The sequence below is a fragment of the Macaca thibetana genome, chromosome 2 (assembly GCF_024542745.1).
Source record: "Macaca thibetana thibetana isolate TM-01 chromosome 2, ASM2454274v1, whole genome shotgun sequence".
NCBI classification, from domain to species: domain Eukaryota; kingdom Metazoa; phylum Chordata; class Mammalia; order Primates; family Cercopithecidae; genus Macaca; species Macaca thibetana.
In genome coordinates this window covers 153,838,445-153,865,364 of record NC_065579.1, presented here as the reverse complement: position 1 = coordinate 153,865,364, position 26,920 = coordinate 153,838,445, and the positions used below count along the sequence as shown (strand labels likewise).

General features: G+C 42.6%; 1 protein-coding gene across 2 annotated transcripts in view; it reads right to left on the bottom strand.

Annotated features, from left to right (window-relative positions):
• The window catches only part of HGD (homogentisate 1,2-dioxygenase), a 55,399-nt gene that overhangs the window by 11,954 nt on the left and 16,525 nt on the right, over positions 1-26,920 (bottom strand). Inside the window, exons 5-11 of one of the 2 annotated variants that reach the window (XM_050781890.1) lie at positions 13,922-13,981; positions 12,117-12,208; positions 8,900-8,934; positions 8,000-8,079; positions 7,337-7,436; positions 5,383-5,507; positions 2,652-2,756 (exon numbers count right to left, since the gene is read on the bottom strand). In XM_050781890.1, the coding sequence (XP_050637847.1) occupies positions 2,652-2,756; positions 5,383-5,507; positions 7,337-7,436; positions 8,000-8,079; positions 8,900-8,934; positions 12,117-12,208; positions 13,922-13,981 (597 nt within the window). The remainder of the gene's footprint in view (positions 1-2,651; positions 2,757-5,382; positions 5,508-7,336; positions 7,437-7,999; positions 8,080-8,899; positions 8,935-12,116; positions 12,209-13,921; positions 13,982-26,920) is intronic. The other variant, XM_050781891.1, reaches the window with a different exon arrangement.

The window sequence follows — 26,920 nt, the reverse complement described above, 5'->3', positions numbered from 1 at the left end:
GAATTGTGGATACATTAAACCCCCTTTTTTTAAAAAATAAAGTACCCAGTCTCAGGTATTTCTTCATAGCAGTATGAAAATGGACTAATACAGGATCCCATCACCCAGGTAGTGGGCATAATATCCAATAGGTAGTTTTTCCACCCTCCCCCTTTTAGTAGTCTCCAGTGTCTATTTTTCTCATGTTTATGTCCATGGGTGCTCAATGTTTAGCTCTGACTTATAAGTGAGAACATGCAGTATTTGGTCTTCTATTCATGCATTAATTTGCTTAGGATTATGGCTTCCAGCTGCATCCATGTTGCTGCAAAGGGACCGCCTAATTTCTGATCAAACAACAGAAGTCTGGGCTTGTCATCAAGGTGCAGTAATCACTCATATGACTTTTTCCTCTTGCTGTGCTTGAGGCAAAATGAATTAACACCAGCTGAAAGGATTCTGAACTACTTTTTCACCCTGCTGAGCCCACATTACATGCAACCTATTACCCCGTGGGTCTCAGAACCAATAGTGCCTGCTTCTCAATCTCAGGTCAAGTTGACTAGAGCTGAGATGTGCAGCAGAAGGGATGCTCAGAGCGAAGTGGAAATAGAAATAAGGCAAAATCCAAGTTTTGGTGTAGGTGTGCTCCTCTTTGGGAGAACACAGAGATTCCAGATTGTATCCATTGGCAGAAAAGTCTGAGAAGTCGTTCATTGCTTTCCTACCTTTGTTTGACTTTCAGGTCTAAAACACATCATTTACATCACTAGTCTTCATAGTGGTAGCGTAAGATGGAATAGGTTGAGGGACGAGATTATACTTTTGAAAAATCTTCAGAATTCTTTAGTGAAAAGATTGAGATTCAATTTAATTGAAATCAACAATCATGTTCCCTTTCAGATGCCATGCAAGAGTCTGGAGATTCAAAGATCATGGGGATAGATTCCCTGCTTCTTTAGCATTAACTGGGGGGTGGCGGTTGGGCAGCTAATTCTACCTGAAAGGGTCAAAGAGGGCTTCAAAGAGGAGGTGACATTTGAGGTAAGTATTCAAGAATGAACAGAAAGAAAGAAAAAGAGAGAGAGAGAAAGAGAGAGAGAGAGAAGGGAAGGAAGGAGGGAAAGAAGGAAGGAGCACATGTATCCTTGAACCTAAAATAAAAGTTTAAAAGAGAGAGAGAGAGCGGAGAAACCTACACATGTACCCTTGAATCTAAAATAAAAGTAAAAAAAAAAAAAAAGAAAGGAAGGAAGGAAGGTGGGGGGGATGGGGGAAAAAGGGAGGGAGGGAGGAAGGACTAAGGAAGTGGGAAGGAAGGGAAATGACATTTTAATCACAGAAAACACATGAAAGTGCACAGAGATTTTGTTAAGAGGAGATAAGGCTAAAACCCCAGTGCATTGACAGAAGGGAGAGGGGCAAGAGGTGATACTGGAAAATGAGTCCAGGGACAGATGGTGAAGAGCATCAAACACCACGCTTCAGAGCTCAGACTTAATCCTAAGCCATGGGAAACTTGCAAAGGCTTTCTAATGAGTACAGTGGTAGCATGATCAGAACTGAATTTTGGAAAAATAATTATAGCAGCAATACAGAGAAGATTGCACCTGTGTAAATTCAAATAAAAATAAACCCAACCCTTATTGCTGTGAGAGCTGACATTTCTGCATCTGTCGTGGGAAATGGTCTAAACTATTCAAGCAAAGGTAGTGAAGCAGCAAAGGTGGTGAAGTAGCAAAGGTAGTGAAGCAGCAAAGGTGGTGAAGCAGCAAAGGTAGTGAAGCAGCAAATCAAGCTTTATCAGTGTCTCGGGATCCTTTCTCATGCTGCTTGTTTGGGGTCTGATATCTCACTTTTCTTTTCCCCTTTGCTTTTATTAAGAGTTGCTGCTGTTTGGAGAGGTGGTTTTGTCCCCCCAGAGATAAACTGAACTAGCTCAGGATGATCCTTTTGCCTCTGAGTCTCTGACTTCTGCTCTAATCATCCTTCCAGCCTGTGGGTTAAGTTCATCTCTTATGAAGTGGGCTGCAGAATGAACTGCCCCCCACCCCCCGATCTCAGAACCATCACTTTATTAAGAATGTAGGGTCTTGGGAGCCTGCACTGTAGACCAGACACTTATTTGTGGCCCCCTAACTGAGTGAAAAATATGACCAAGTTCATGCTCTAGAATTTCTTTTTTAAACTCAAGCACTGAACGTTATGAGTAACTTTAGAAGTGGGCTGTTCGTTCTGTCACTGCCAAATACAGCCAGGAGTGAAGGCACTGGGGTGAGAAGTCAGAGATCATAGAGGAGACTCTTGAGAGTTGTGAGGTCAGAGACTTCTTCAAATTCACAAAGTTCCTTTCTCCTCATTCTACCACTGACATTACCACTTGGTTGTTTTGGGGGATAAATTTTCCACAAAGAAATTGTTTATCCACTTAGTTTGGCAAACACAAGTCAGACTATCACGAATGCTCTGTAGAGAACAAAGCTGTGTTCACAGGGAATGTTGAGTATCTGGCTTGGCTCCCCTACTAGCTATGTTATTTACTCCTTCACCATAAGATAAATGACTATATCTAGGGCTTCCAACGATGACTCTGGAAATGTCAGGAGTCTACTGTGGACCCCTCCCACCAAAGGGTTGCCTCACCCCAATGCCCCTGCAAGGTTCAGACTTACTGCATGGTCAAAGGCCACTGAGTTGATAACCATGAAATTCTTCAGGTTGTACTTGTAGGGTGTATAATTCCCGTGCCAGGCCACAACATTGAATGGGGAGACATCCTAATCACAAAAAGCAGGAAAGGATGATTTTACCATCAAATGCTTTTGTAACTGTGATCCCACAATATGTACTGGGCATACCTCTCTCTTCTTTTGATTTGATTTTGTTCTTGATTTAATTTTACTATCCTTTGGGAGAAGTACAACCCTGAATCATTTTGTGGTTGCTCCACACACCCTCTACTTAGCCACTAACCCTATTTTTCTGGTTCATAAGCTGCAGCTGCCTTCTGATCACAAATGCAGCAGAAGCACAGCACATTCTCCAAGTAGTGCCTTTTCAACAATTTTTAACCTAACTGTGAGGATCTGTGGATGTCAGCAATTCTCAAACAATCTGGGCTACCTTCTGTTTCCTGGAGCAGAGAGTACCTGCTGTGATAGTTCTCCAGGTAATTTCAGCCTAGAGGAACTTGCAATAGACACAGTGCCTGGGTTGGTGAGTCCAGGAGAGGGGAGAAGGCCTCTAAAAGTTCCCACTCCAAGGACTTGAGATTTCAGAGCAATCCTGACATAATATTTCTTGGTCCTGTCCTGGGGTAGAAGAGGATCAGTGTTCTGCTATAGGAAGGTTGTCCCTTCTGTATCTATGGGTCTGAAAGCTCTAAAGATTTTAATGAAGGCACTACTCATAGAGGCATGGTTAGGGTTAACTGGAATGACTAGAAGTGTTGAGGTATCTGAGCCTAGCAATAGTGGGAAGACACTGCCATTCCTGGGCATGTGGAATAAGGAGGGAAATATTGTTATAGTAGTTCAGCAAATGCTAGGACTATAAAGAAGGGTGCTACCCAGTGGTGTGCTGGTAAATATTTAACAACTAGCACTCTGAAAAAATATATAAAGCATTGACATACAGTGTTTACTGATTTCTAAGGTGGATATAGTCTCACCATGATGATTTTCTAGCTACCAATATGACATCACTGAATACAGAGTTGGACAGAAGTGTGCATATCAGCTTTTGCAAGTCACTATGAATCAGCTCCAGCATACCACTAGGGCTGTCCAACAGGAACTGAGGTCATATGGGGGATGCAGCTACTGCCAGAAACACAGTCCTAAACAGGGAGGAAGCAGGGGAAGAAATCTCCCAATTTGTCTTTCCTCCTGCCTTGCAGTTTCCTGTGGGTTGAACCCAACAGAAGCCAGCTGGCTAGAGAGCCTGGGTGATACAGTTAACCTTCCAGGACACAGATCATGGCAAAGAGGGAGAATGGATCAGTGGGGACTCACACAGAGAATAACCAGCACAGGGTCTACCTGGAAAGTGCAAATCTTTCTGGAGGAGATACTGGCTGGTTCTAGAATTGTGGTTCTTTAACAATTGTATGTAAACAATGATCTGGGGAACATGCTTAAAATGAATGTAGGTTTCCATGTCCCATCTCCAGAGCTTATCATTTTTTGCAAGGCTAGAGTAATATCTGAGGATCTGCATTTTTTTTTTTTTGAGAGGGAGTCTTGCTCTGTTGCCCAGGCTGGAGTGCAATGGCATGATCTTGGCTCACTGCAACCTCTGCCTCCTGGGTTCAAGCGATTCTCCTGCCTCGGCCTCCCAAGTAGCTGGGATTACAGGTGTGCACCACCACGTCTGGCTAATTTTTGTATTTTTAGTAGAGACGGGGTTTTGCCATGTTGGCCAGGCTGGTGTTGAACTCCCGACCTCAGATGATCCATCTGCTTCAGCCTCCCAAAGTGCTGGGATTACAGGGGTGAGCCACCATGCCCGGCCTAGGATCTGTATTTTAAACAAGCCTCCTTGAGGGTTTCTGATACAAATAGCCCTGGAATTTTGAGAGACCCTGACCCAGAGAATATGAAAATAACAATGTGTCTGCTTCAAGGGTTAGTTTTAAGTGCCAAACTGGTTGGCCTCAGCTGGTTCGCATTATCTCTAGATGTTGCCTGAGAAGAATAACATACCTTGGAAAACATAAGGAATAAGTCAAATAGACAAAATGAAGCAAACGAATAATGCTAAACAGAAGAGATCTTTGGGTTCTTCTTATTATATGATTATTTTATTCTAATATATATTCAGTATATTTCATAATATGTTATAGAGTCCATATTACATTGTTGTTATTATTATTTATTAAGATCTGTGCCTTTGCTTGTGTCCTGAATTTGCCAGCCTGGTGGTACAAACCAAGCCAAGCTAATTAACTGAATTCTACTTGTTTTGTAGAATTGCTTGCATTTGAAATAGGGTGGTATTGGAGAGTATAAATCTTGGTTGATCTGTTAACTCATTTGCTTTTCAGAACATATTATGCTGCCCATATATTATGCTTTCCACACCATTTACAGAGACCCACATATTGCTAAGATTTTCATTGCTTGGTGAGTAGAAAGGGCACAGCCTTTGGAGTCAGATAGATATGGGTTCAAATGCTGGTTCTGCCACCTACTGTGAAGTTGGTAAATTATTTATCATTACTGGCCTTTTTCATGACTATGAAGGTATCATTGACTACTAGAACTATTTGCTTTATCTGTAGTGCTATAGTGGTATGATAACAATGAAAGGATATATGTAAAGTTTCTAACACTCGCCTTGGCAATCAGTAAGTGCTCAATCACCCATCATTTCCTCCCCTGCCTGCCAACCCTCTTACTTTACCTGTTTGGCAGCAAACAGCTTGCCCTGGTACTTATTAATGACAGTGTAACCACCTGGTACTTGGCGATCCTCATACCAGGCAACGGGTATCAAGAAATCACGAGGATTGGCCAAGCCATTGGCCCCTAGAACACAGTAACCCAAAAGTCTTTTAGAAACTTCCAAAACATAGGAAAGACGCCCATGGTTGCATGAAGAGAAAGGCTTTCTTTCATGTGAAGAGCCACTCCACAAATCGCTTTCATTGCTTAAAGATTCACTGGATTTCCAGTCTGGTACCTTTTAGGAAGACCCAAGGAATCTGGTCAGAAAAAAATTCACAAAAACCAGCATTACCTTCTAAGGTTGTGGAGTGACTATGGTTAACAAAACCACCTTATATGCATTATCTTATCACTACAGGTGAGGGGAAGGGAAAAGAGAAAGAGACCTGAAAAGAGGAAAAGGGAATATCTGATAGAACTCTAGAACTTTTTCTTTTAAAGGAACGCCTGAATACTCTAGAACTCATGACAGTCCTTGATCTCAGATAGGAAGGGTTACGTGCTGTTGCCTGAGGCATGCCTCTGCTCCTTAGACAGAATTCAGATTCCAAGTCTGAAAACTGCTCTCCAGCCTGAAAAACCCCGTCTGCCACTCAGGAAGAAGTATTTAGGACCTGCCTGCTTACCTTTGGTTAGGAGTGAGTGTTTCCTCCAGAGAAAGAAAATAAATCAAAAGAGCAAACATGAAAAACGTACATGCAAAAACAATGCAACTCTGAGAGGAGCGAGCTGAGGAGTGTTTTACCATTTCCAGCTCCTGGGGTTAAAAAAAAATAAGCCCCCGGCTGGTTAGCAAATTATAGATATTTTCCAGAGGGTACATGTTCCATGGAACCTGGAGGCTATGCTGACTATAGAGCAGCAGGAAGCCAGAGCAGAGTGGGAAGAGTGGGCGGTGAACAGGATGACAGACGGCCCACCACGGCTCCAGCTGCCTCTTGCTGCCTCCCACCTTCCTCTGCATATTTGGATTCCTCAGGGGAGTTGACCAGAAGGCACACACTGGCCTGTCCCTGTTTGCTCTAAAAAGCTGTTGACAAGGAAGGGAAGAACTGGGAGATGTGACCAAAGAGGAAACCAAGGACCAATTTTTCCAGTCACTCCTTTCACTCCAAGAGACAGTTTGAGAACAACCCCTCCTAACATTTTCACTTCCTCCAGCTTGCCAGAAGAATGGGGGCTGGGGGGACCTTGGTTCACTTTTGAATGTTTTGATCTGCCTCCTGGAGTGTGGTTTCTAGATCCTTCATAGCACTGAGTTATGTACTTTTTTGACTGCTAAGTGTGTGGATTTGGTGGGGTGTACACAGAGGTTCGTAGACTATGTGTCACCCAGTCCATCCCTCCTTTCCATAGGAATACAGCCCAGGGAGTTTTTATGGCCTTCCTACTTTATAGTCTTACAATATACAAAACAAAAAGCAACCCAAACCAATCCATTATAAATCTCACTGACTTAACAAAAAGATCTTCCTCTTAATCACAAAGCTCATTCTCACTTGTATGCTTTGCAAAGCTGTTCCCTTTCCTCTTTACTCTCCTCAACTTTTCATAAAGAATTAGTCAAATTCTCATCTCTTCTGTGGAGCTGTTTCTGGCGACCCTAGCCCACAGTAACCCAAACTTCTATATTCATTCCTGTACACACTATGCAACCAGAAATCTATTACATGCTGCCTTTATCTCCAATGCCTATATACTATTCTAGAGAGATTTATAATAGATTGGTTTGGGTTGCTTTCTGTTCTGCATATATTTTCTGGCAGACCCTTGGTCTAGAGAAGAATTTGTCTAGAGAGAAAAGTGGAAGTTTGAGTGAGACAGCGAAGGGAGAAGGATGTTTAACTTTCATGCAATTATCTGTGTCCTACATCTCAAGCGAGGTGTAGAGGCTTGCAGTGAAGATTTACCAATTGGTCCAAGGTCAGGTAACTCAAAGTGGACACCGTAGACCTCCAAGAGGTAGCCCCTGGTCTCCTCAAAGACATCTATGCTGAACCGCATTCCTCTCTGGAATGGAAAGCAGACACTGGTGTGCCTTCTGAAATCACAGCTGTAGTTATAAAGAAGCTGCCCAGAGCCATAGCATGTCCCACATGCAAAAGTAAAGCTCTGGTTTGTTGAGCTGCTCGGGAGGTTACCAGAGCAAACATGAGTTAAAAAGAAAAACTTAAATCCTAATCACATATTGACCCAAGCCAATTCTAGTCTACCCTCTCATTGGGTCCAGAGATAACGGAAGCCTGATTTAGCCACATTTAAAAAAAAATGTCCACCTTCACTGCCTCTACTGCCATTAGTGGGAACAGGGCCTTATCCAGAGTGTAGGTAAATATTTAGGAAAGTGCAGTGACAAGTGGTCTTTGTTTTAGAATTATGTGCTATATTAAAACAAAGCAGGCACCCAAGCTTGCTTACTCTTCAGCACATGGAACCTTCTGCATAACTCAAATTCCCTTCTCGTTGCCCAGACATGACAGAGAAATTTTAGAGTTGGAAATAGCAGCAGCTGAAACATCTGACTGCTCCCAAATTAGTGAGAGGCAGGGAAGAGAAGGGGACACATCACCAACCTGAATGACGCAGATCTCATTGGGCTGTACAAGCATCTTGCCAAACTCAGTGTAAATGAGAAGGTTCCCTTTCTGGGGAACTGAACAAAAAAAGACAGGGCAGTGGTGAGCAATTCTTTTGGTGTGATAACCATTTCATGAACAGGAAAGGCTTAAGGCTGCATTTGCTTTTTCATTCCAAATGAAAAGAGCTTTCTTGAGTCTCTTGGGGAAAAAGATAAATTCTGACAACTTAGATTAGTTATTTTCCTATCTAGAAGAATGTGAATAAAACAATGACTCTGCTTTTTTGGTCACCAGGCAAGAAACTTGTATATGCACAATTTTGTGACATGGCCAAAAAGGGGTAGCAGAAATAGGATGGAAAATCACCCATTTCTGATAGTTCCAGTGAAAGGCTGACGTTTGCTTGTGTAACATATACACCAAAATGTTGATTCCAAAATATTGATACTAAAAAAACCATCAAATATAATAGGCAGACCAGAACAATATCTGATAGACTTTACATTTTAGATGGTCTCATGAAAATTTGAATTTAAATTGCAGTTACTAATGATAAATGGGCTTTTACTGAGTGAGTTTGAAGGCAAATACAGTTACCTTAATAAGTTAATCCTATTAGTATTAGTCTTCATTTCTTTTCAGCTGCCCAGGTCTCCCATATCAGAAAGGTCCAGAAGGGAAGGGCAAAGACAGACAAGGAAATAGAATAGGAGCTTTGAGGTACACTAGAAATCTTTTCCAGACCACCTGTGGCCTCTAGACCTCAGTCTCTGGATTGCACTAAATGAAATAAGAGATTGGAGAATGAAGGAAAATAATGTGCATAAAATTAGAAAGCAGCTTGTAGTTAGGGGTCAATTAACAGTGAGGAGGTTGGAAGTCTTCAGAACTCACCAATCAAGAAGTCCCCATCTGAATTGTAAAAGCATCTGAAATAGATAGAGTAATTCTTGTGATTTTCATTTCTAACATTATCTAGACAAATTACTTCATAACACAAATCATTGTTTAGTGCCTATGTACCAAGCTAAGAGCTGGGTATAAAATGGGGAGCAAAATGACCCAGGCTCTGCCCCTGTGGAACTTAGAGTCTAGTGGGGAGTCAGAGAGCAATCAAATAATTACAGAACAATATCACTGCAGACAGTAATGACCCTGTGAAAATCAAGTTCAAGGGAATGAAAGAATAGGGACTTGGTTAGTTTGAAGAATCAGCAAAGGCTTCTTCAAAGAAGGGACACATTTGACCTGAGGTCTGAAGGTGTTATCTAGGTGAGGGTTTGGAGAAAGGAAAGAATGTTCCAGGCAGAAGGAACAGCAAGTGCAAATGCTTAGAAGGAGGAGGGCACGTGGCAGGTTGAAAGAAGTGAATGAAGCCCAGTGTGGCTCAAGTGGAGAGAGTGGAGGTGGGCTGATACGAAATTTGACCCAAAGAGAGGCCTCCAGAGCCTTGTCATAGGGCTGTGATCTTGTCCCTGATTCATGGCTCACAAATCGCCATTGGGCTTTGGACACAAATGGTCCAGTTCCAGAGGTAGTGTATAATAAGGCAGGAATGCCATTTGCATACTTTGTTTTGCAAAGCCAGTATATAAGCTCCTCTACTTAGGAATTTTAAGCTTACACAGAACTATTAGCTGAAGCCAAAGTCGGGTAGCCTGCTACCAACAGGTGGTCCTAAAGGAAACTCACACAGTGTGACCTGGGACTCAAGAACAGCCCTGGGGAATCTTAGAAATTAAGGATATTCAAAGGCACATGTTCTCAGGATCTCCTGAGGGCTGGGTCATGGGTCACTGGTCACTCATATTTGGCTCAGAATACATCAATTCAAATATTTTACATATTAATAGTTAGACTAATTTTGTCGACAATAATTTGGCACCTGGACAAATTGGGCCTCAGAGAAGATTCAGAACCCTGAAGGAGTTGCCTGAACTCAGAGCTGAGGTACCAGCAGGGACCCATTGAAAGCGCCTTCAACTTTGGGCTTCTCCTCTGATGGAACTAAGTCCTCCTGAGCCCTGTTTCGTTGACAGTTCTTGATTTTTTCCTCCTAGGAAGTTCTCATTTAGGTTCCTAATTCTAGTTCACAGGTGCATTCTAAAGGATTTTCTCCATTGCATTTTTCTTCTTCTTTCGTCTTTCTTCTTTCTTCTTTCTTCTTTCTTCTTCTTCTTCTTTTTTGAGATGGAGTCTCACACTGTCCGGCCTGGAGTGCAATGGTGTGATCTTGGCTCACTGCAACCTCCGCCTCCCAGGTTCAAGCAATTCTCCTTCCTCAGCCTCCTGAGTAGCTGGGATTACAGGCGCCCGCCACCACGCCTGGCTAATTTTTTGTATTTTTTAGTAAAGACGGGGTTTCAGTATGTTGGCCAAGCTGGTCTCAAGCTCCTGACCTCGTGATCCGCCCACCTCGGCCTCTCAAAGTGCTGGGATTACAGGCATGAGTCACTGTGCCCAGCCTCCACTGTCTTTTTCTAAAGACAACAAGAATGACCCCCTTTTGGGTACCATGTTTGGTTTCCAGTTTGGAGGTGCATTCTAAATGGTCTTCTCCATTGTTTTTTCTCCCAAAATTTAGCACAACTGGCTTGCCTGCGCATTCGCGTGACTGTCATTTTTGTACATAAATGAGAGACTGAGCTCCTAAGCTCTGAAGAGAAAGGGCATTTTGTTCCTCCCAGCTGAAAGGCAACCTGGGTGACTAGGGGCTGAGTTGCAGTGTCTGGGGGATTCATCCCCTGTGATGTGCAGTGGCCCTACAGGGAACCCCCCAGCAAAATAGTTTAAAAAGATTTGTCCCGGAAACGCGTATAAGAGCTGACCACTTGGCATTTTGAGGCCTGTCAGAGGTGCTAGATCTCTGGAGAGAGAAACTGAGACAGCTAAGAGGGTGGAGACGACTCAGCAGTGAAACACTGTGGAGTCCTGCCTACAAACAGTACACCAATCCACCACCCAAAAACCCCTAGGCCACAGCTCAGTTCCAAAAAAAAAAAAAAACAGGGTACACAAATAATCTAAGAATGAGGAAAGACAAGGAGAAAGGTGCCTCTACTTGCAAGTGTTTGCGTAAAATGGAAAAGTTCAAGGGCATGCCAGGGTTTCTAGTACTCCAGCTGGTTACCTATTACAGTCTGTTGTGCACATTTTAAACCGATGGGAAAATTGTATCATTCAGAGCCCAAAGGTCAACCTGCAACTACAGAGTTTCTAAGTTCTCTATTTCTCTGTTTTCTTTTTTGCCTGCTTTAAATCTGCTATTACTTTTCTACTGAGATAAAAACCACAGGTTGGGCTGGGCGCGGTGGCTCACTCTTGTAATCCCAGCACTTTGGGAGGCCGAGGCAGGCGGATCACAAGGTCAGAAGATCGAGACCATCCTGGCTAACACAGTGAAACCCCCTCTCTACTAAAAATACATAAAAATTAGCCGGGCGTGGTGGCGGGCGCCTGAAGTCCCAGCTACTCGGGAGGCTGAGGCAGGAGAATGGCGTGAACCCGGGAGGCGGAGCTTGCAGGGAGCAGAGATCGTGCCACTGCACTCCAGCCTGGGTGACAGAGAAAGACCCCGTCTCAAAACAAAACAAAACGAAACAAAACACCACAGTTTGGATGTGATGTACACCTTATATGTGTTGATTGATGTCTTATGCCTCCCTAAAATGTATAAAACCAAGCCGTAGCCCAATCATCTTGGGTACATGTTCTCAGGATCTCCTCACGGCTGTGTCCATTGGTCACTCATATTTGGCTCTGAAAAATCCTTGAAATATTAAACAACAACAACAAAAGGATATTTGGACTCAAAGTCAAAATGCCTTTCGATCTACTCCTGCATTCCAGGGCTCCATCCTCCCTTTTCTGTTTACATTGTTATGTGATGTTCTTGTTTATATCACGGATATCAGTCAAGATAAATGCCTTTTGTCTCATTGATCATCATTGTCAATAAATATATATCAATATTGCCTTGAGAAAAAAACCAGTAACAAAAATAACTATGTATGTGCATATGTGACTTCAGAAGAGTGAAACCTGGAGTTTGCCTTCTGGCCAACAGCCCTTAGAAGATGGGCATGTCCTGCCCTAGAACTGAGCCACTTACCTGTTCTCCATGGAAGTATTGCAGAGGAAAATGTGGATAGCAAGCCCATTGTTAGACTTTATGTCTCCAGCTCCACACAAGGTGTGCAGGCCCTGGGAGAGAGCCACAGAAGAGGGAAAGGTTAATGTGAATGATGCCCAAGAGGCAGCCCTTCCACTGGTCCCTGAGGGTCATGAGGTACATTTCTACTAGGGTCTTCCCTTTGGGACTGGTGGGACATTTGGAATCCAGGCAGCCTCTGAGGAGCCTGAATTACTGACTCATGTTTGGTAGTTTGTGGTTTACCCTAGTCTCCAGCCATGGCCTAAATCTGGATTGTCTCAGTGGCTATATCAGAAGAACTTACAAAGCATCAGTTCATTACTTGGTATTTTATCAATTTGATGCTTGACATCAACTGGAAGAAGAGATTCTGTTGGAGGTACCATCAGGCATCTAGGAGGCTTGGGGAGGAAGGTTGCAGCATCAGGGACCAGTTAATGCCCCTCAAGTACACTCCACTATGGGCAGCCCTCTGCTTATGAATGGGGTCAGCCTAATCTCTCTGGAACAGGGCAGAGGACTGCATTCTGACAGACTGTGTAATTCTCTCTGCTGTGTGACCAGATGATCCACAGTTCAAGAAACCTTAACACGTGGGTCTTCTCAAAATAGCCCTCAGCTCCAAACCTGCAGATAGAAAGCCAAAAGAAGGGAGCTCTGCTCCTCCAGATAGCTACAATTCACACAAGAAAGGAGATGGGGGTATCATTTTGTATTTTAACTCAATTTGTAAGTTTAGGGTGTATTTAAGTGAGTCTACACAGGGTTTGGAGCATTTAATAAAGATGAGAACTTCAAGATGTTTCCAACAATTTGTCCTGTGGCTGGGCACTTGGACTGTCCCTAGGTAAGCCATGAGCTGAGGCTGGTCTGCAGAACCCTCCACTGGTCTCTTTGAGTCCCACTTCCTTAGAGCTCCTTTCTCCTCTCCCCCAGATACTCCTTGCTCTGGGCAGTTATTCCAATACTCCCGGGACCTATAACTACCAAACAGAGCTTCCAATCAGCATTGTACTAACTAGAGTTGCCATGCTGAATTGACGCCATTCTAGCCCAAGCATCTACTTCAGGGAGATCATGAACTTGGATGGGAAATATGTTATTATATTTACTTCTGCTAATCTCTGAGTGAAATTTATCATTTCCTTCAACTAACATGAATGTAGGCAACAAATTACAGTGGTATTAGAGGTGCCTATAACTTTATCAGTGATAAAAATCATTATAGTCGTTATAGATTCCTCAAAATATATTTATGCTCATACCGTAATTATTAGATGTTTTCCATAGATATTATGATTTAGCACATTAACAAGAAAGCATATGAATGACGATAAACCAAATCAAATTTGTTTTTAATAGTATTTTTATCATTATATTTCAATATCATTAGCTTCTTTGTAATATTATATAATTTATTTTATATATTCATAAACAAAGACATCATCAGACTATCAAAGCGAGCAAAAAGATTAAAAGCCCCCGTTCTAGCCAAAAGAAAGGAGCTTAAGTAGGAAAATGTTCAATTGCCATTGACCTTTCTGAGATATAAATAGTTCATGAATACCCTTTGGTGTCAGGGGCCATATGGTTTCTGTAAGTAAGACATCGCTCCGCCAGCCCCCAAAGCATACGCAGGTGGTTTTGTCTCTGCTGCCTCCTGATAGGGCTGCTTCTGCTTGGCATTCAGCCTGCAAATGGTTGGCTCACTCACCACAGAAGAGAGGAGAGCAGTAGGAAGGGTGTGGATGGGACTGACTTACACTCACAAAGTCTACTTTCTTCTGAGATGCTTTTGGAATCTCAAATGGTTTCCATCTAAGCTGGAAAAAAAATACACGTACAGAAAAATTACTTCATAAGGGTAAACCATAGACATTCTAAATAAATTGCATCAATTACATGGAAAAGAAAGGACAGCTACCCCCTCTGTGAGGCTCTACTTGTGATTTTGTTATTTTAAAATGATTATCCATCATTTCCTTAAAGGGAATCTGTTAGTGTTTATGTTATTTGTGCACGTGCACATGCGCTTGTGTGTGTTTAAAACTATATGAATATAAACTGCTTTTGTTCCTTAGCACTTTAAATTATAAAAACAAAAGAAAACCATTGCTTCCTCTTTTAGAAGCTATTTGTTTCTTTTAACATTTTGCTCAGGCACATCAGTGAGTTTTGACTGATGCTGCTTTTCATGCTATTTATAATCAGGTCCCTTTCCTGTCATGCCAGCCTCTCTGTGTGGGCTCCTGACACTGCAGGGGAAGGTTCTACTTCTACTTCAAGCCCTTAGAGTTCTAAATTATTTTTTTAAGAGAAAGAAAGAGCACCCAGCTGAGATCTGATTTGGTAAATGCAGTACCAGGTTCAGTTGCTTCACCAAACCCCATGTTTGTCCCTAGGCTGCCTGACAGTTCAGTTTAAATCACAACAATCTTTAATTTAATAATGAAATGATCTAAGGAAGAGGGGAGGAAAATCAGCAGGTTTAGGTCCTTCTTGAAGTGTCAGCCCAGCGCTTATTAATCAACTTGGCAGCAGGCCTGACTTAGCCAGGCTCACAGCTGATAAGCCCAGCTGCCACGTTTCATGGAGTGACCTGCACCCTGAGGACTAGCTCCACTGGCTGCAGCACCTGGTCAAGGTGGGCATGGCAGGACCTCCATCAGGTCATAGGGCTCAGCTCATTCTGTATTTCAGGGAGGGAGCCAGATGGGAAAGGAAACAGCAAGTGGAAAAGGCAGCCCTGGGATTACTCTGCCTCTCTGACATAAACAGGCAGCAGCCTTCATTTCTTAAAAGCAAAGCAGGATGGTTACATTCTAAGATACTGAAAAAGGATGTAAAATGTTGATTTGGGAAACAGTGCTGAAATCATGCTTCAGAAAGAAGGAAATGCTTTAGGACTAATTTCATTAAGGATGTTATCTCTTAGGGATGTAATAGGGGGACCTGAGGGCAAGGATCTAGGAAATGGTTTCTCAACCTTGGCACTATTGACAGTTTGCACCAAATAATTCTTTTTTTTTTTTTTTTTTTTTTGAGACGGAGTCTCGCTCTGCCGCCCAGGCTGGAGTGCAGTGGCCGGATCTCAGCTCACTGCAAGCTCCGCCTCCCGGGTTCACGCCATTCTCCTGCCTCAGCCTCCCCAGTAGCTGGGACTACAGGCGCCCGCCACCTCGCCCGGCTAGTTTTTTGTATTTCTTAGTAGAGACGGGGTTTCACCGTGTCAGCCAGGATGGTCTCGATCTCCTGACCTCGTGATCCGCCCGCCTCGGCCTCCCAAAGTGCTGGGATTACAGGCTTGAGCCACCGCGCCCAGCCTAATTCTTTGTTGTGGGGAGGTGTTCTGTGCATTGTGGGATGTTTAGCATCATCCATGGCCTGCCTCCACCAGGCTCCAGTGGCATTCCACCAGGTTGTAACAAGCAAAAATGTCTCCAGACATTGCCAAACATCATTTGGGGGGAAATTTTCTCCCAGTTGAGAACCACTGACCTAGGAGGATATTTCCCTGACATCAGGAAGTGCCACAGCTAAGCGCTGCTGGATTTTTTAGGGGAAGTTCTGGTCTACCACTAACCATTACCTGCTGCTTCCTTCTGTAGTAACAGAGCAGAATATTTATACCCAGGAACATTGTTAGGAAGACTATAATACCTAGAATCCTAGTTTCAGAAAGAAAATCCAGAGAGAGTCATCTTTCTGGATTTCCCAGTAGAAGGGATTTAAGTATCAGATCAATGGTTGCCTGGGTAACCTTTTAGCTCTATCCAGAGATTCTCAATCCTGGCCACCCATGAGAATCACATGGACAGCCTTTGAGACCAAGACCAAATTAAATCAGTGAAGGTAGGGCCCAGACATATTTTATAAAAGTTCTTCTAATGTGCAGCTAGGCTTTAAGAATCAGCACACCCAATCCAGAGGTTCTGTGATTCTTGTATTGATGAACCAAGCATCACGCTAGGAAAAGTCCACCCAGTCAACCAACCAACCAACTAACCAACCAACCAACTGATCAATCAACTAAATTCTGGCATCTTGGACCATATGTGGCAGTGACAATGACAGTTACTAAATAGCAAGAATGATTAATTAGTACAAGTCTAAGGATTTACAAATCTAAGGAAAAAAGTGACCAAGAAAAAAGAAGAAAGAGCAAGGGGAAAGAAAGGAGAGAGAGAGAGAGAGAGAGAAAGAGAAAGAAAGAAATAACGAGAAATCCCAGTATCTGGGGATTTCCTGCCTGGTTTGTTGTACTGGGACGATACCTTTGTACATCTGCCTGATGTTAAAATACGTGTGGTAAGGCCAGGGGTGGTGGCTTACATTTGTAATCACAGCATTTTGGGAGGCCAAGGCGGGTAGATCTCGAGGTCAGGAGTTTGAGACAAGCCTGGCCAACATAGTGAAACCCCATCTCTACTAAAAATACAAAAATTAGCTGGGTGTGGTGGTGTGCACCTATAATCCCAGCTACTTGGGAGGCTGAGGCAGGAGAATCATCTGAACCCAGGAGGTGGAGGTTGCAGTGACCCAAGACCTCACCATTGCACTCCAGCTTGAGCAACAGAGTGAGACTCTGTCTCAGAGAAAACAAACAAACGAACAAACAAACCTGTTGCGAGTAGAAACAAAGTCCTGGCCCTCAGAGAAGGGCTTTGTTTTCTTTGAGTGGAAAAGACTGAGTCAGAGAGAATGGTGGGTTGACCAGTTCAGCTGGTCATTTTTCAAGGTCTTCTGTAGCACATTAGCCCTCAAGTCATGAGAAGAGAGCCTGGAGTGGTGGATGAAAATGCAACTACATTTCATATTGAGGGGAGCATACCTTCAATACCCACAATCTGGAAGAAGCAACGACCTTGATGAACCTTTTCTAATGCAAAAAATGATCCCCACCAAATGACAGAGATGGTATATGGAGAGGAGTCATTTATCTGTTGGCCCTGATGGCAGAAGATTATGCAGAGTCTATATTCAGATCGTACTGGGCGTGTATCATGAAGGATAATAAAATCCCCAAGGTGGTTCTAATAAACTCAGTACTCACAAGAGAAAGCAGAGATTTCGGTTGGGAGCTCTGATGTGATATTTTGGTAAGTGTGAGGAGGGAGATTTGAGCAGAGGATTAATAGGAAGAGTCCATGGAGTGCATGGTAGAAACATCTATTAAAGCCAGCTGCAGCTTCATTGTAGGCTGTGGAGCGGTAACTCTCTGATCCTAGGCCAGACCAAAAGGACAGTGCACTGAAGACTTGGTTTTTGCTGCTGTCTCTGTTCCCATTTACTCTGTGATCTTCAGGAAAGCCATTTTCTCTCTCCAAATTTTGTTTTTTTCTTACACATAACAACAGGGTGCTGGGTGAGAACTATAGTCCCATAATTCTCTCCAGAGAAGAACCTCTGAAAGAAGTAAAGGATGCTTGCTGACTGATTTAGTCCTTGTTATGGGCTAAATTGTGTCCTCTTCCAAATTTGCGTGTTGAAGCCCTAACCTCCAGGGTGACTATGTTTAGAGATGGGTTTTAAGGTTAAAAGATATCATTAATGTGCGGCCCTAATCTGATAGGATCGATGGCCTTATAAGAAGAAGAGATCTCTCTCTCTGCGTGCGCTCAGAGGACAGGCTATGTGAGGATACAGTAAGAAGGACTGTCTTTAAACCAAAGAGGAGCCCTCACAAGACATCAGCCTGCTAAAACCTTGGACTTGGATTCTCAGTTTTCAGAATGGTAAGAAGATACATTTCTGTTGTTTAAACTACCCAGTCTGTGGTATTTTGTTATGGTAGCTTGATCAGACTAATATAGTCCTACAACTTTTCAAAATAGTTCATTTTATTTATACTATATACTCTTGTTAAATAGTTTCTTCTATATAGAATTTACTTATTAAACATTTCAAAAACAATAAAATTAATTGTAACACCCAAGCAATGGCTTGATTATAGTAGGCGTTAGTATTTGTTGAATGACTGAATAGATGAATAAATCTAAGGCACTAAGAACATTGCTAAGAACAAGACTAAGGCAAATTTTTGAGATTTTTTTTTTCTGGGATGGAGTCTCGCTCTGTCACCCAGACTGGAGTGCAGTGGCACAATATCGGCTCACTGCAACCTTTATCTCCTGGGTTCAAGTGATTCTTCTGCCTCAGGCTCCTAAGTAGCTGGGACTATAGGTGTATGCCACCATGCCTGGCTAGTTTTTGTACTTTTAGTAGAGATGAGGTTTCACCATGTTGGCCAGGCTGGTCTTGAACTTCTGACCTCAGGTGATCCACCTGCTTCGCCCTTCCAAAGTGCTGGGATTACAGGCATGAGTCACTGTGCACGACCTGTGAGATCTTTTGGAAGTCAAAATAACATTCAGGCAATAGCTAGAAAATCAAATATTTCTAAAAGTCCAAAGGTGATTTCTAAAATGTCAGTTCTTCATATGTGTGTGAAATCATCACTTCCATTTCTTTTCTTTTTTTAAAAAACTTTTTTCCAATCCTGCTACTTCTGTAGATCACTTCTATATCTTTTCTGACTTTCTGTTCAATCGTTCTATCAACAGTTGAGAGAGGGGTGTTGAAGTCTCCAACTAAAATTGTGGATATGTCTATTTATCCTTTTAGTTATATTATTGCTTCACATATTTTACAACTATATTCTATGAGTTCTATTGGAAGATAAACTTTTACTTGCTAGAAATGTGGTGGTCAAAAATAATTTGAAAGCATCTTTAAGGGTGTCCGAAGTTAGAATTAAAAATTATTTAAGATTGCCAAAGGAGGAAGACAGAATTGGTGTCAACACTTGATGATCAAGATTCAAAATTCATACTCAGAAATGAAAAGGAAATATTACATAATTGACCTAAGTATTTCCAGTTAGAATACTGGGAGTTGAACTAGATGATCCAAGTATCCCGTTCAAAACTGAGATTCTTTAATTTACTGAGATTCCCTCCAAATTTCCCATGGACTCAACTAGATTGGATGACCTGAGTACTCTCAACAACACTGGCTGAGGATAGACAGACATATCATTAGAAGTCAGTACCACCTATCCAAGAATTTTGAAGTAACTTCTAGGTGAAATAGTCATCATAATGTACATATTAGTCTGTTCTCACATTGCTATAAAGAAATACCTGATACTGGGTAATTTATGAAGAAAAGAGGTTTAATTGGCTCACGGTTCTTCAGACTGTACAGGAAGCATGATGCTAGCATCTGCTCAGCTTCTGAGGAGGCCTCAGGAAATGTACAATCATGACAGAAAGTGAAGCAGGAGCAGGCATGGCTTACATTGTGGGAACAGGAGGAAGAGAGGGGGGGGAGAGAGAGAAAGAAAGAGAGAGAGAGAGAGAGGTGGGAGGTGCCGCACACTTTTAAATGAGCAAACCTCATGAGAACTCACTCACTAGCATGAGGACAGTACCAACACGGATGGTGCTAAACCATTCTTGAGAAACTGCCCCCAAGATCCGATCACCTCCTGCCAGGCCCCACCTCCAACATTAGGGATTACAATTTGATATGAAATTTGGGTGGGGACACAGATCCAAACCATATTATTCTGCCCTTAGCTCCTCCCAAATCTTCTGTTCTTCTTACATGTCAAAATATAACCATGCCTTCCCAGCAGTGCCCAAAAGTCTTAACTCATTCTAGCATTAACTCAAATGTCCAAAGTCTCATCCGAGACAAGTTAAGTCCCTTCCACCTATGAGCCTGTAAAATATAAAATAAGTTAGTTACTTCCAAGATACAATGGGGGTATAGACATTAGGTAAATACTCCCATTCCCAAAGGGAGAAATTGGCCAAAACAAAGAGTCTACAGGCTCCATGCATGTCTGAAACACAGCAGGGAAGTCATTAAATTTTAAAACTCCAAAAAAATCTCCTTTGATCTCATGTCCACAACCAGGGTACACTGGCGTGAGGGGTGGGCTCCCAAGGCCTTGGGCAGCCCCACTCAAGTGGCTTTGCAGGGTTCAGCACCTGCAGCTGCTCTCATGGGCTGCCATTGGGTGTCTGTGGCTTTTCCAGGTGCATGATGCAATCTGTGGATGGATCTACCTTTCTGGAGTCTAGAGGATGGTAGCCCTCTTCTCATAGCTCCACTAGGCAGTGCCCCAGTGGGGACTCTGTGTGGAAGTTCCAGCCCCACATTTCCCCTCCACACTGCCCTAGTAGAGGTTCTCTGTGAGCACTCCGCCCCTGCAGGAGGCTTCTTCCTGAACATTTAAGTTTTTCTGTACATCATCTAAAATCTAGTTGGGGGCTCTCAAGCCTTAACTCTTGTATCCTGTGCACCTGCAGTCTTAAGACCACATGGAAGCTACCAAGGGTTATGGCTTGTACCCTTTGAAGCAGTCCTTGGGTCTCTTTGAGCCACAGGAGAGCTGGAGCAGCTGGGATGCAGGAAACAGTGGCCTGAGGTTATGCAGGGTAGCAAAGCCCTGGGCCTGGCCCACAAAATCATTCTTCCCTCCTAGGCCTCTGGGCCTGTAATGGGAGGAACTGCCCCAAAGGTCTGTGAAATGCCTTTGAGGCCTTTCCCACATTGTCTTGGCTATCAGCATTTAGCTCATTTTATTTATGTAAATTTCTGCAGCCTGTTTGAATTCTTCTCCTGAAAATGGACTTTTCTTTTCTACCACATGGCCAGGCTGCAAAATTTCCAAACCACTCTACTTCCCTTTAAATACAAGTTAAAATTTAAATATAAGTTCAAATCTAAATTTATTTTTAAATGTAAGTTCCAACTTCAGGTCATGTGGGCATAGGCTGTTAGAAGCAGCCCGGTCACATCTTGAATGCTTTTCTGCTTAGAAATTTCTTCTACCAGACACCTTAAATCATCATTCTCAAGTTCAGAGTTCCACAGATCCCTAGGGCAGGAGCACAATGCAGTCAAGTTCTTTGCTAAGGCAAAACAAAAGTGACCTTTGCTCTAGTTCCTAATAAGTTCCTCATTTTCATCTGAGATTTCCTTGGCCTGGACTTTATTGTTCATATCACTATTGGCATTTTTGTTTCAACAATTTAACAAGTCTCTAGGAAGTTCCAAACTATCCTTCATCTTCCTGTCTTCTGAGCCCTCCACACTCTTCCAACCTCTGCCAGTTACCCAGTTCCAAAGTCATGTCCACATTTTCAGGTATCTTGATAGCAATGTCCCACTCTTTGGTATCAATTTTCTTTGTTAGTTCGTTCTTGCACTGCTATAAAGAAAGACCTGAAACTGAGTAATTTGTAAAGAAAAGAGGTTTGCTTCGATCATAGTTCTGCAGGCTGTACAGGAAACATAGCAGCTTCTGCTTCTGCAGAGGCCCAGGAAGCTTTCAATCATGGCAGAAGGCAAAGAGGGAATGAAGCATCTCGCATGATGAAAGCAGGACCAAGAGAGAGTAGGGGAGGTGGTTGCATAATGGGGGTGGATTTCTCACAAAGGGCTTAGCACCATCCTTTTGGTGCTGTTCTCATGACAGTGAGTTCTCATGAGATCTGGTCATTTAAAAGTGTGTAGCACCTCCCTCCTCTCTGTCTTGCTCCTCCTCCTGCTCCTGCCATCTGAGATGCTTTGCTCCCCCTTTGCCTTCCACCATGATTGGAAGCATCCTGAGGCCCCTCCCAGAAGCAGAAGCCACTATGCTTCCTGTACACCCTATAGAACTATGAGCCTCCTTTCTTTGTAAGTTACCCAGTCTCAGAAATTTCTTTACAACAGAATGGACTAATACAATGTATAAATAGCTGTTAGCAGAGAGATCCAGGGTAATTTGTGGTGGTGAGTTTCAGTCAGACTAAAAAGATAGGAAGTATTAAAATAAAACAGTGGCTCACTTGAATTCTTCAGAAACTTTGGAAATTTGAGGAAAAAAAGGTAGCATGAATTATGTGGAGAGAAATCAGGTTTTGGTTGATCCACTGGAGTTCTTTGAGGTGATAGGAAGAGTATAGGTAAGGAGGATCCACGTCACTGTAATTTAGATTTCTAAAAGTCTTTCAGGCCAAGTGAGGTGGTTCACGCCTGTAATCCCAGCACTTCGGGAGGCCAAGGCGGGCAGATCACCTGAGGTAAGGAGTTCAAAACCAGCCTGGCCAACATGGTAAAACCGTGTCTCTATTAAAAATACAAAAATTAGCCAGGCATGGTGGTGGGCACCTGTAATCCCAGCTACTTGGGAGGCTGAGGCAGGAGAATCGCTTGAACCCAAGAGGAGGAGGTTGCAGTGAGCTGAGATCACACCACTGCATTCCAGCCTGGGTGACAGAGCAAGGCTCTGTCTCAAAAAAACAAACCAAACCAAACTAAACAAAACAAAAGTCTTTTGTGAGGCTACAAATGAAGATGAACCATCAAGGATAAAAACTTGGATTCTCATCTGACCTTGCCCTTGAATGTAAACCCAAGAGCTTTAAATCCGTTACCCAGCACCTAGCACAGAGTACAGAACATAATAGTCACTCAATAAATATTTGTTGGATGACATTTAATTCTCACAACAACTCTCTGAGGCTCCCTATGATTATTATCTCTATTTTAGAAGTGAAAAAACTGATGGTTTAGAACAGTTAAATTTTCTCTACTAAGAACTGATGCCAACACTTTCTCAGCCCCTCTTACTAACCTACACCCTGAGCCCTTTGATCTTAGCCTGTCTTGACCTGTTTCCCAAATTATTCCTGATCTCCTTGGCTCCTAAACTCAAGCTTTCCCTCCTTTTAATGGTCTTGTACCTGGTCTTCCAAACTGACCTTTGTTTACTGTTCCTCCAGTGCTGAATCACCCTGGCCAGTCTGATTCCTGGGACACCAACCCTGCTTAGGTCCTTCAGGGTCAACGTTCTTGTCTAATCCCCTTATATTAATTCTTTCAAACAATATTTATTGAACCTATCTGTGTGCTGGATTTGATGCTAGATGCTGGAGGTGAACATGACATTGTCTCTTCCCTCAGGGAATCCATTACAGAAGATCCTGGAAATGTGAAAACCTCATGATAGAAAAACAAGGAAGTGGATCAGCAAATAACTTTGGAAGAGAAATGTAAATAGAAATGTTCCCTCAGGAATGAGTCCTGGCACAGGGCCTATTTAACATTCTTATATATGGAAAATAAGAGATATAAGCAATGAAATCATCTGGTTTGCAGACAGCTCCAATATCTTTGCAAGAAGTGAAATGTAAATTGATGGAGATGAACTGTAAAAAGAGCTAGCAAGCTGTCCAAAAGGGCTGAGCAGGGGAATGTGCACTGCAATGCTGGAACACACCACTGAATGCATTTAGAGAAATGCAATCTAGTTTATTTACAGAATGATAGGATCTGAACTGTTAGGGAGTAAATTCAATGAATACTTGCGATTCTATTTGGAAGAAGGCACGTACTGGATACTGCAGATCAGATGAAGATTATAGAGCCATAGAATCTTAAATACTCTGAGAAATATTGAAAGGGCGTAATGAAGAAAGTATTATTTAAAATGAATCATAAATCATGAGTGGGATTTAGATGGGTGAATATTTGTGAAGGAAGAACAGGAAATCTCAAGTAGATAAAAGAGCATCCAGCATGAAGGCAGGAGAACTTAGGGAGTTGTCCTGGAATGATGATGGTTTAGTGTGACTGATAGGTAGGGGACATGGAAGGGAGTGGAGAGTCTGAAAGGCTGTGACAGTGAATCAGAGCTGTTGATCTCTTATCTTGGAAGTCTGCACTGGATTAGCTGGGCAGTGGAGGGGGTGGGTGATAGTTAGATTTAAAGATTTTTGGGATGATAATTTAGCATGCTGATTCTGGCAGCACGGTGTGGGATAGGCAGGGGAACACATATGAATCGGGTAGAAGGTCATTATAATAGTCTAGATAAGAAGAAGTGAGGTCTGAACCAGGTGGAGGTAGGAAAAGGAAAAAAGGAACCAGAGAGATCCTGAAAGCACACTCTACAGCAGAATTTCATAAAGTGTGGTCCAGCACCAACCTGCATGGAAATCATCTGGGGAGACTCCTGAGTACCACCTTAGACCTACTGAACTAGGATCTCTGAGGAGCAAAACTGAGGAATGTACATTTTCAGCAAGTTCCCTGTTAACTCTTATGTATACTCAGGCATCACCATTCTGTGGACTTGGCACCTGATTCAGTGTAGTGAGCTAGCAAAATCCTCTATTGCTAAAGGAGTTCCTCCTGTTAGTATGTCCCACTTGGTTATTTCTTATCAACAACAACTATCCCTTCATCTCTAAGGCAAAGAGAATCCAAAAGAATGGGAATCCTTAGTTGATATTTGGAGGGAAAAAGAAGCAGAAGGAGAGAATTATGGGCTAGATTGTATTCCTCCTCCAAATTCATATGTTGAAGTCCTAACCCCCTGTATTTCAGAATGTGACTTTATTTGGAGATGAAGTCTTTACAGGAATAGTTAAATCAAAATGAGGTCACTAGAGTGGACCCTAATCTGATATGATTGCTGTCCTTGTAAGAAGAGGAAATTTGGCTATAGACACAGAAGGAAGATGATGGGAGGAGCCAAGGAGAAGATACAAGCCAACGAGAGAGGCCTCGGAAGAAAGCAACCCTGCTGATACCTCAATCTTGGAATCCAGAACTGTTAGAAAATAAATCTCTTTTGCTTAAGCCACCCAGTATCTTTTTGTTATGATAGCTCTAGCAGACAAATACAGAGGGGAAGGGGAAGGTTGGGCTGATGAGAAGGAGAAGAAAAGCGGAGGATAAGAAAGACAGTAAGGAAGGGGAGGAGAAGCGAGACAGTAAGTACTTCCGCTTCTCTCAGAGGAGAGATGATGATAAGGGGGAGGTGAGAGTTGTATTAGTCCATTTTCACGCTGCTGATAAAGACATTCCCGAGACGGAGTAATTTATAAAGGAAAGAGGTTCAATTGGACTTACAGTTCCAACTAAGTGGCTGGGGAAGCCTCACAATCATGGCAGAAGGCAAGGAGGAGAAAGTCATGTCTCACATGGATGGCAGCAGGCAAAGAAAGAGCTTGTGCAGATAGACTACCTCCCACCAGGTCCCTACCATAACAAGTGAGAATTCAAGATGAGATTTGGGTGGGAGCACAGTCAAACTATACCAAGAGTCTAGTTCAAGACCTTGAAGGCCACTTATTTTGCAGGTTTAGGAATCATGCAATGTCATGGAACCCAGGGAAAAAGGGAGACTCAGGAAGAAAAGAAGGAAGTCAGTTGTTCCAGGCTGGGATGTTGAGGAGAAAAGGATTATATTTAACGTGGATTTACTACATAATTGCAAAAATGGAAAAAATTCAAATATCTCACAATATAGGAATTGTTTTATAAACATTTATTGGATTTTAATATAATATCAAAAATTATCTACACTCAAGAAGTTTAAAAAGACATGGAAGAAGGTGCAAAATATGATATTTAAATAAAAACAATTTAAAACTGCTTTACACCATGAGCTTAATTATAGTAAATATATATGTAACTGATTTTTTTTTTTTAAAAAAGCACTATTATAAGGGTATTCACAGCCTCTTCCTCTTCCCTTCCCTGATCTCTACAGGAAATTCAGATTTGCCTATTCTCATTGGAGTCCCTTGAACTCTAGTACAGACATGGAGGTCAGTGTTATGTGTGTGTGTGTCTCCCAGCCAAAGGGGATAGGGGATCTACAGTGCAGGAATCATTTTCTTGAGGCAGAATGTACAGGGAGGAAGACAGAGGTCAACAATCAATGTTGACAAGGCATGAAGAGCTTGGAGAAGGTGAGAGGTGAGGTGAGGTGAGAGAAGACAGATGTGAGAGGGTTGGGGTCTGGGAAAAACTGGAAAAAGGGGATTTTAAAAAGTGTTGCTGTGGGTCATATATTGGATACTCTTTAATGTTTTCAGGAAAAGCAAGTAAAGATTTCCCTCCCCTCTCCTCCCCTCCCCTTCCCTCCCCTCCCCTTCCCTTCTTTCTTCTTTCTTTCTCATACGGTTTCACACTGTTGCCCAGGCTGGAGTGCATTGGCATGAACAGGGCTCACCACAGCCCTGACCTCCCAGGCTCCAGCAGTCCTCCCACCTCAGCCTCCTGAGTGCCTGGGACTACTGGTGCTTGCCACCATGCTCATCTACTTTTTTTCACTTTTTTGTAGAGCCGGGGTCTTGCTATGTTGCCAGGGCTGGTCTCAAACTCCTGGACTCAAGTGAACCTTTCATCTTGGCCTCTCAAAGTGCTGGGATTACAGGCATGAGCCACTGTGCCTGGCCAGATATTATTTTAAATTACTTTTGGTTACTGGCTACAAGGGACCCTAGGACTTATTTATTTACATATAGGTACAAAAAGAAAAGGCTTGAAAGAGCCCAAAACATTAAAAGTTGTTAACTCCGTGTTAGTGGAATTATTGGGCTTTGACACTTTTATGTAAGTTTTAAATAAAAATATGTATTAATTAGAGAGTGATGCACTATTGTGCAAAGAGGGTATAAATATTTTCAATACAGTCATCTGGGCAGGCTGAATTTCATAGGGTTAAAGAGTGAATGGAAGTGATACAGTGGGTTTAGATTATTTCTCAAGGAGTCTGGCTGTGAATAGGAGAGACTTGGGCAAGAGAGGCAGGAAAATCCAAGACATTCATGGAGGTAAGGGGATTTCAGGATGGTAAAACCTGGAAAGTTTGACAAATTAGACAGCAAATACCCTGTAAGGGTGTATTGTTTTGAAACATTTTTTTATAATTTGCATGTACTGGAGACAGAAGGCATTTTATGATATGT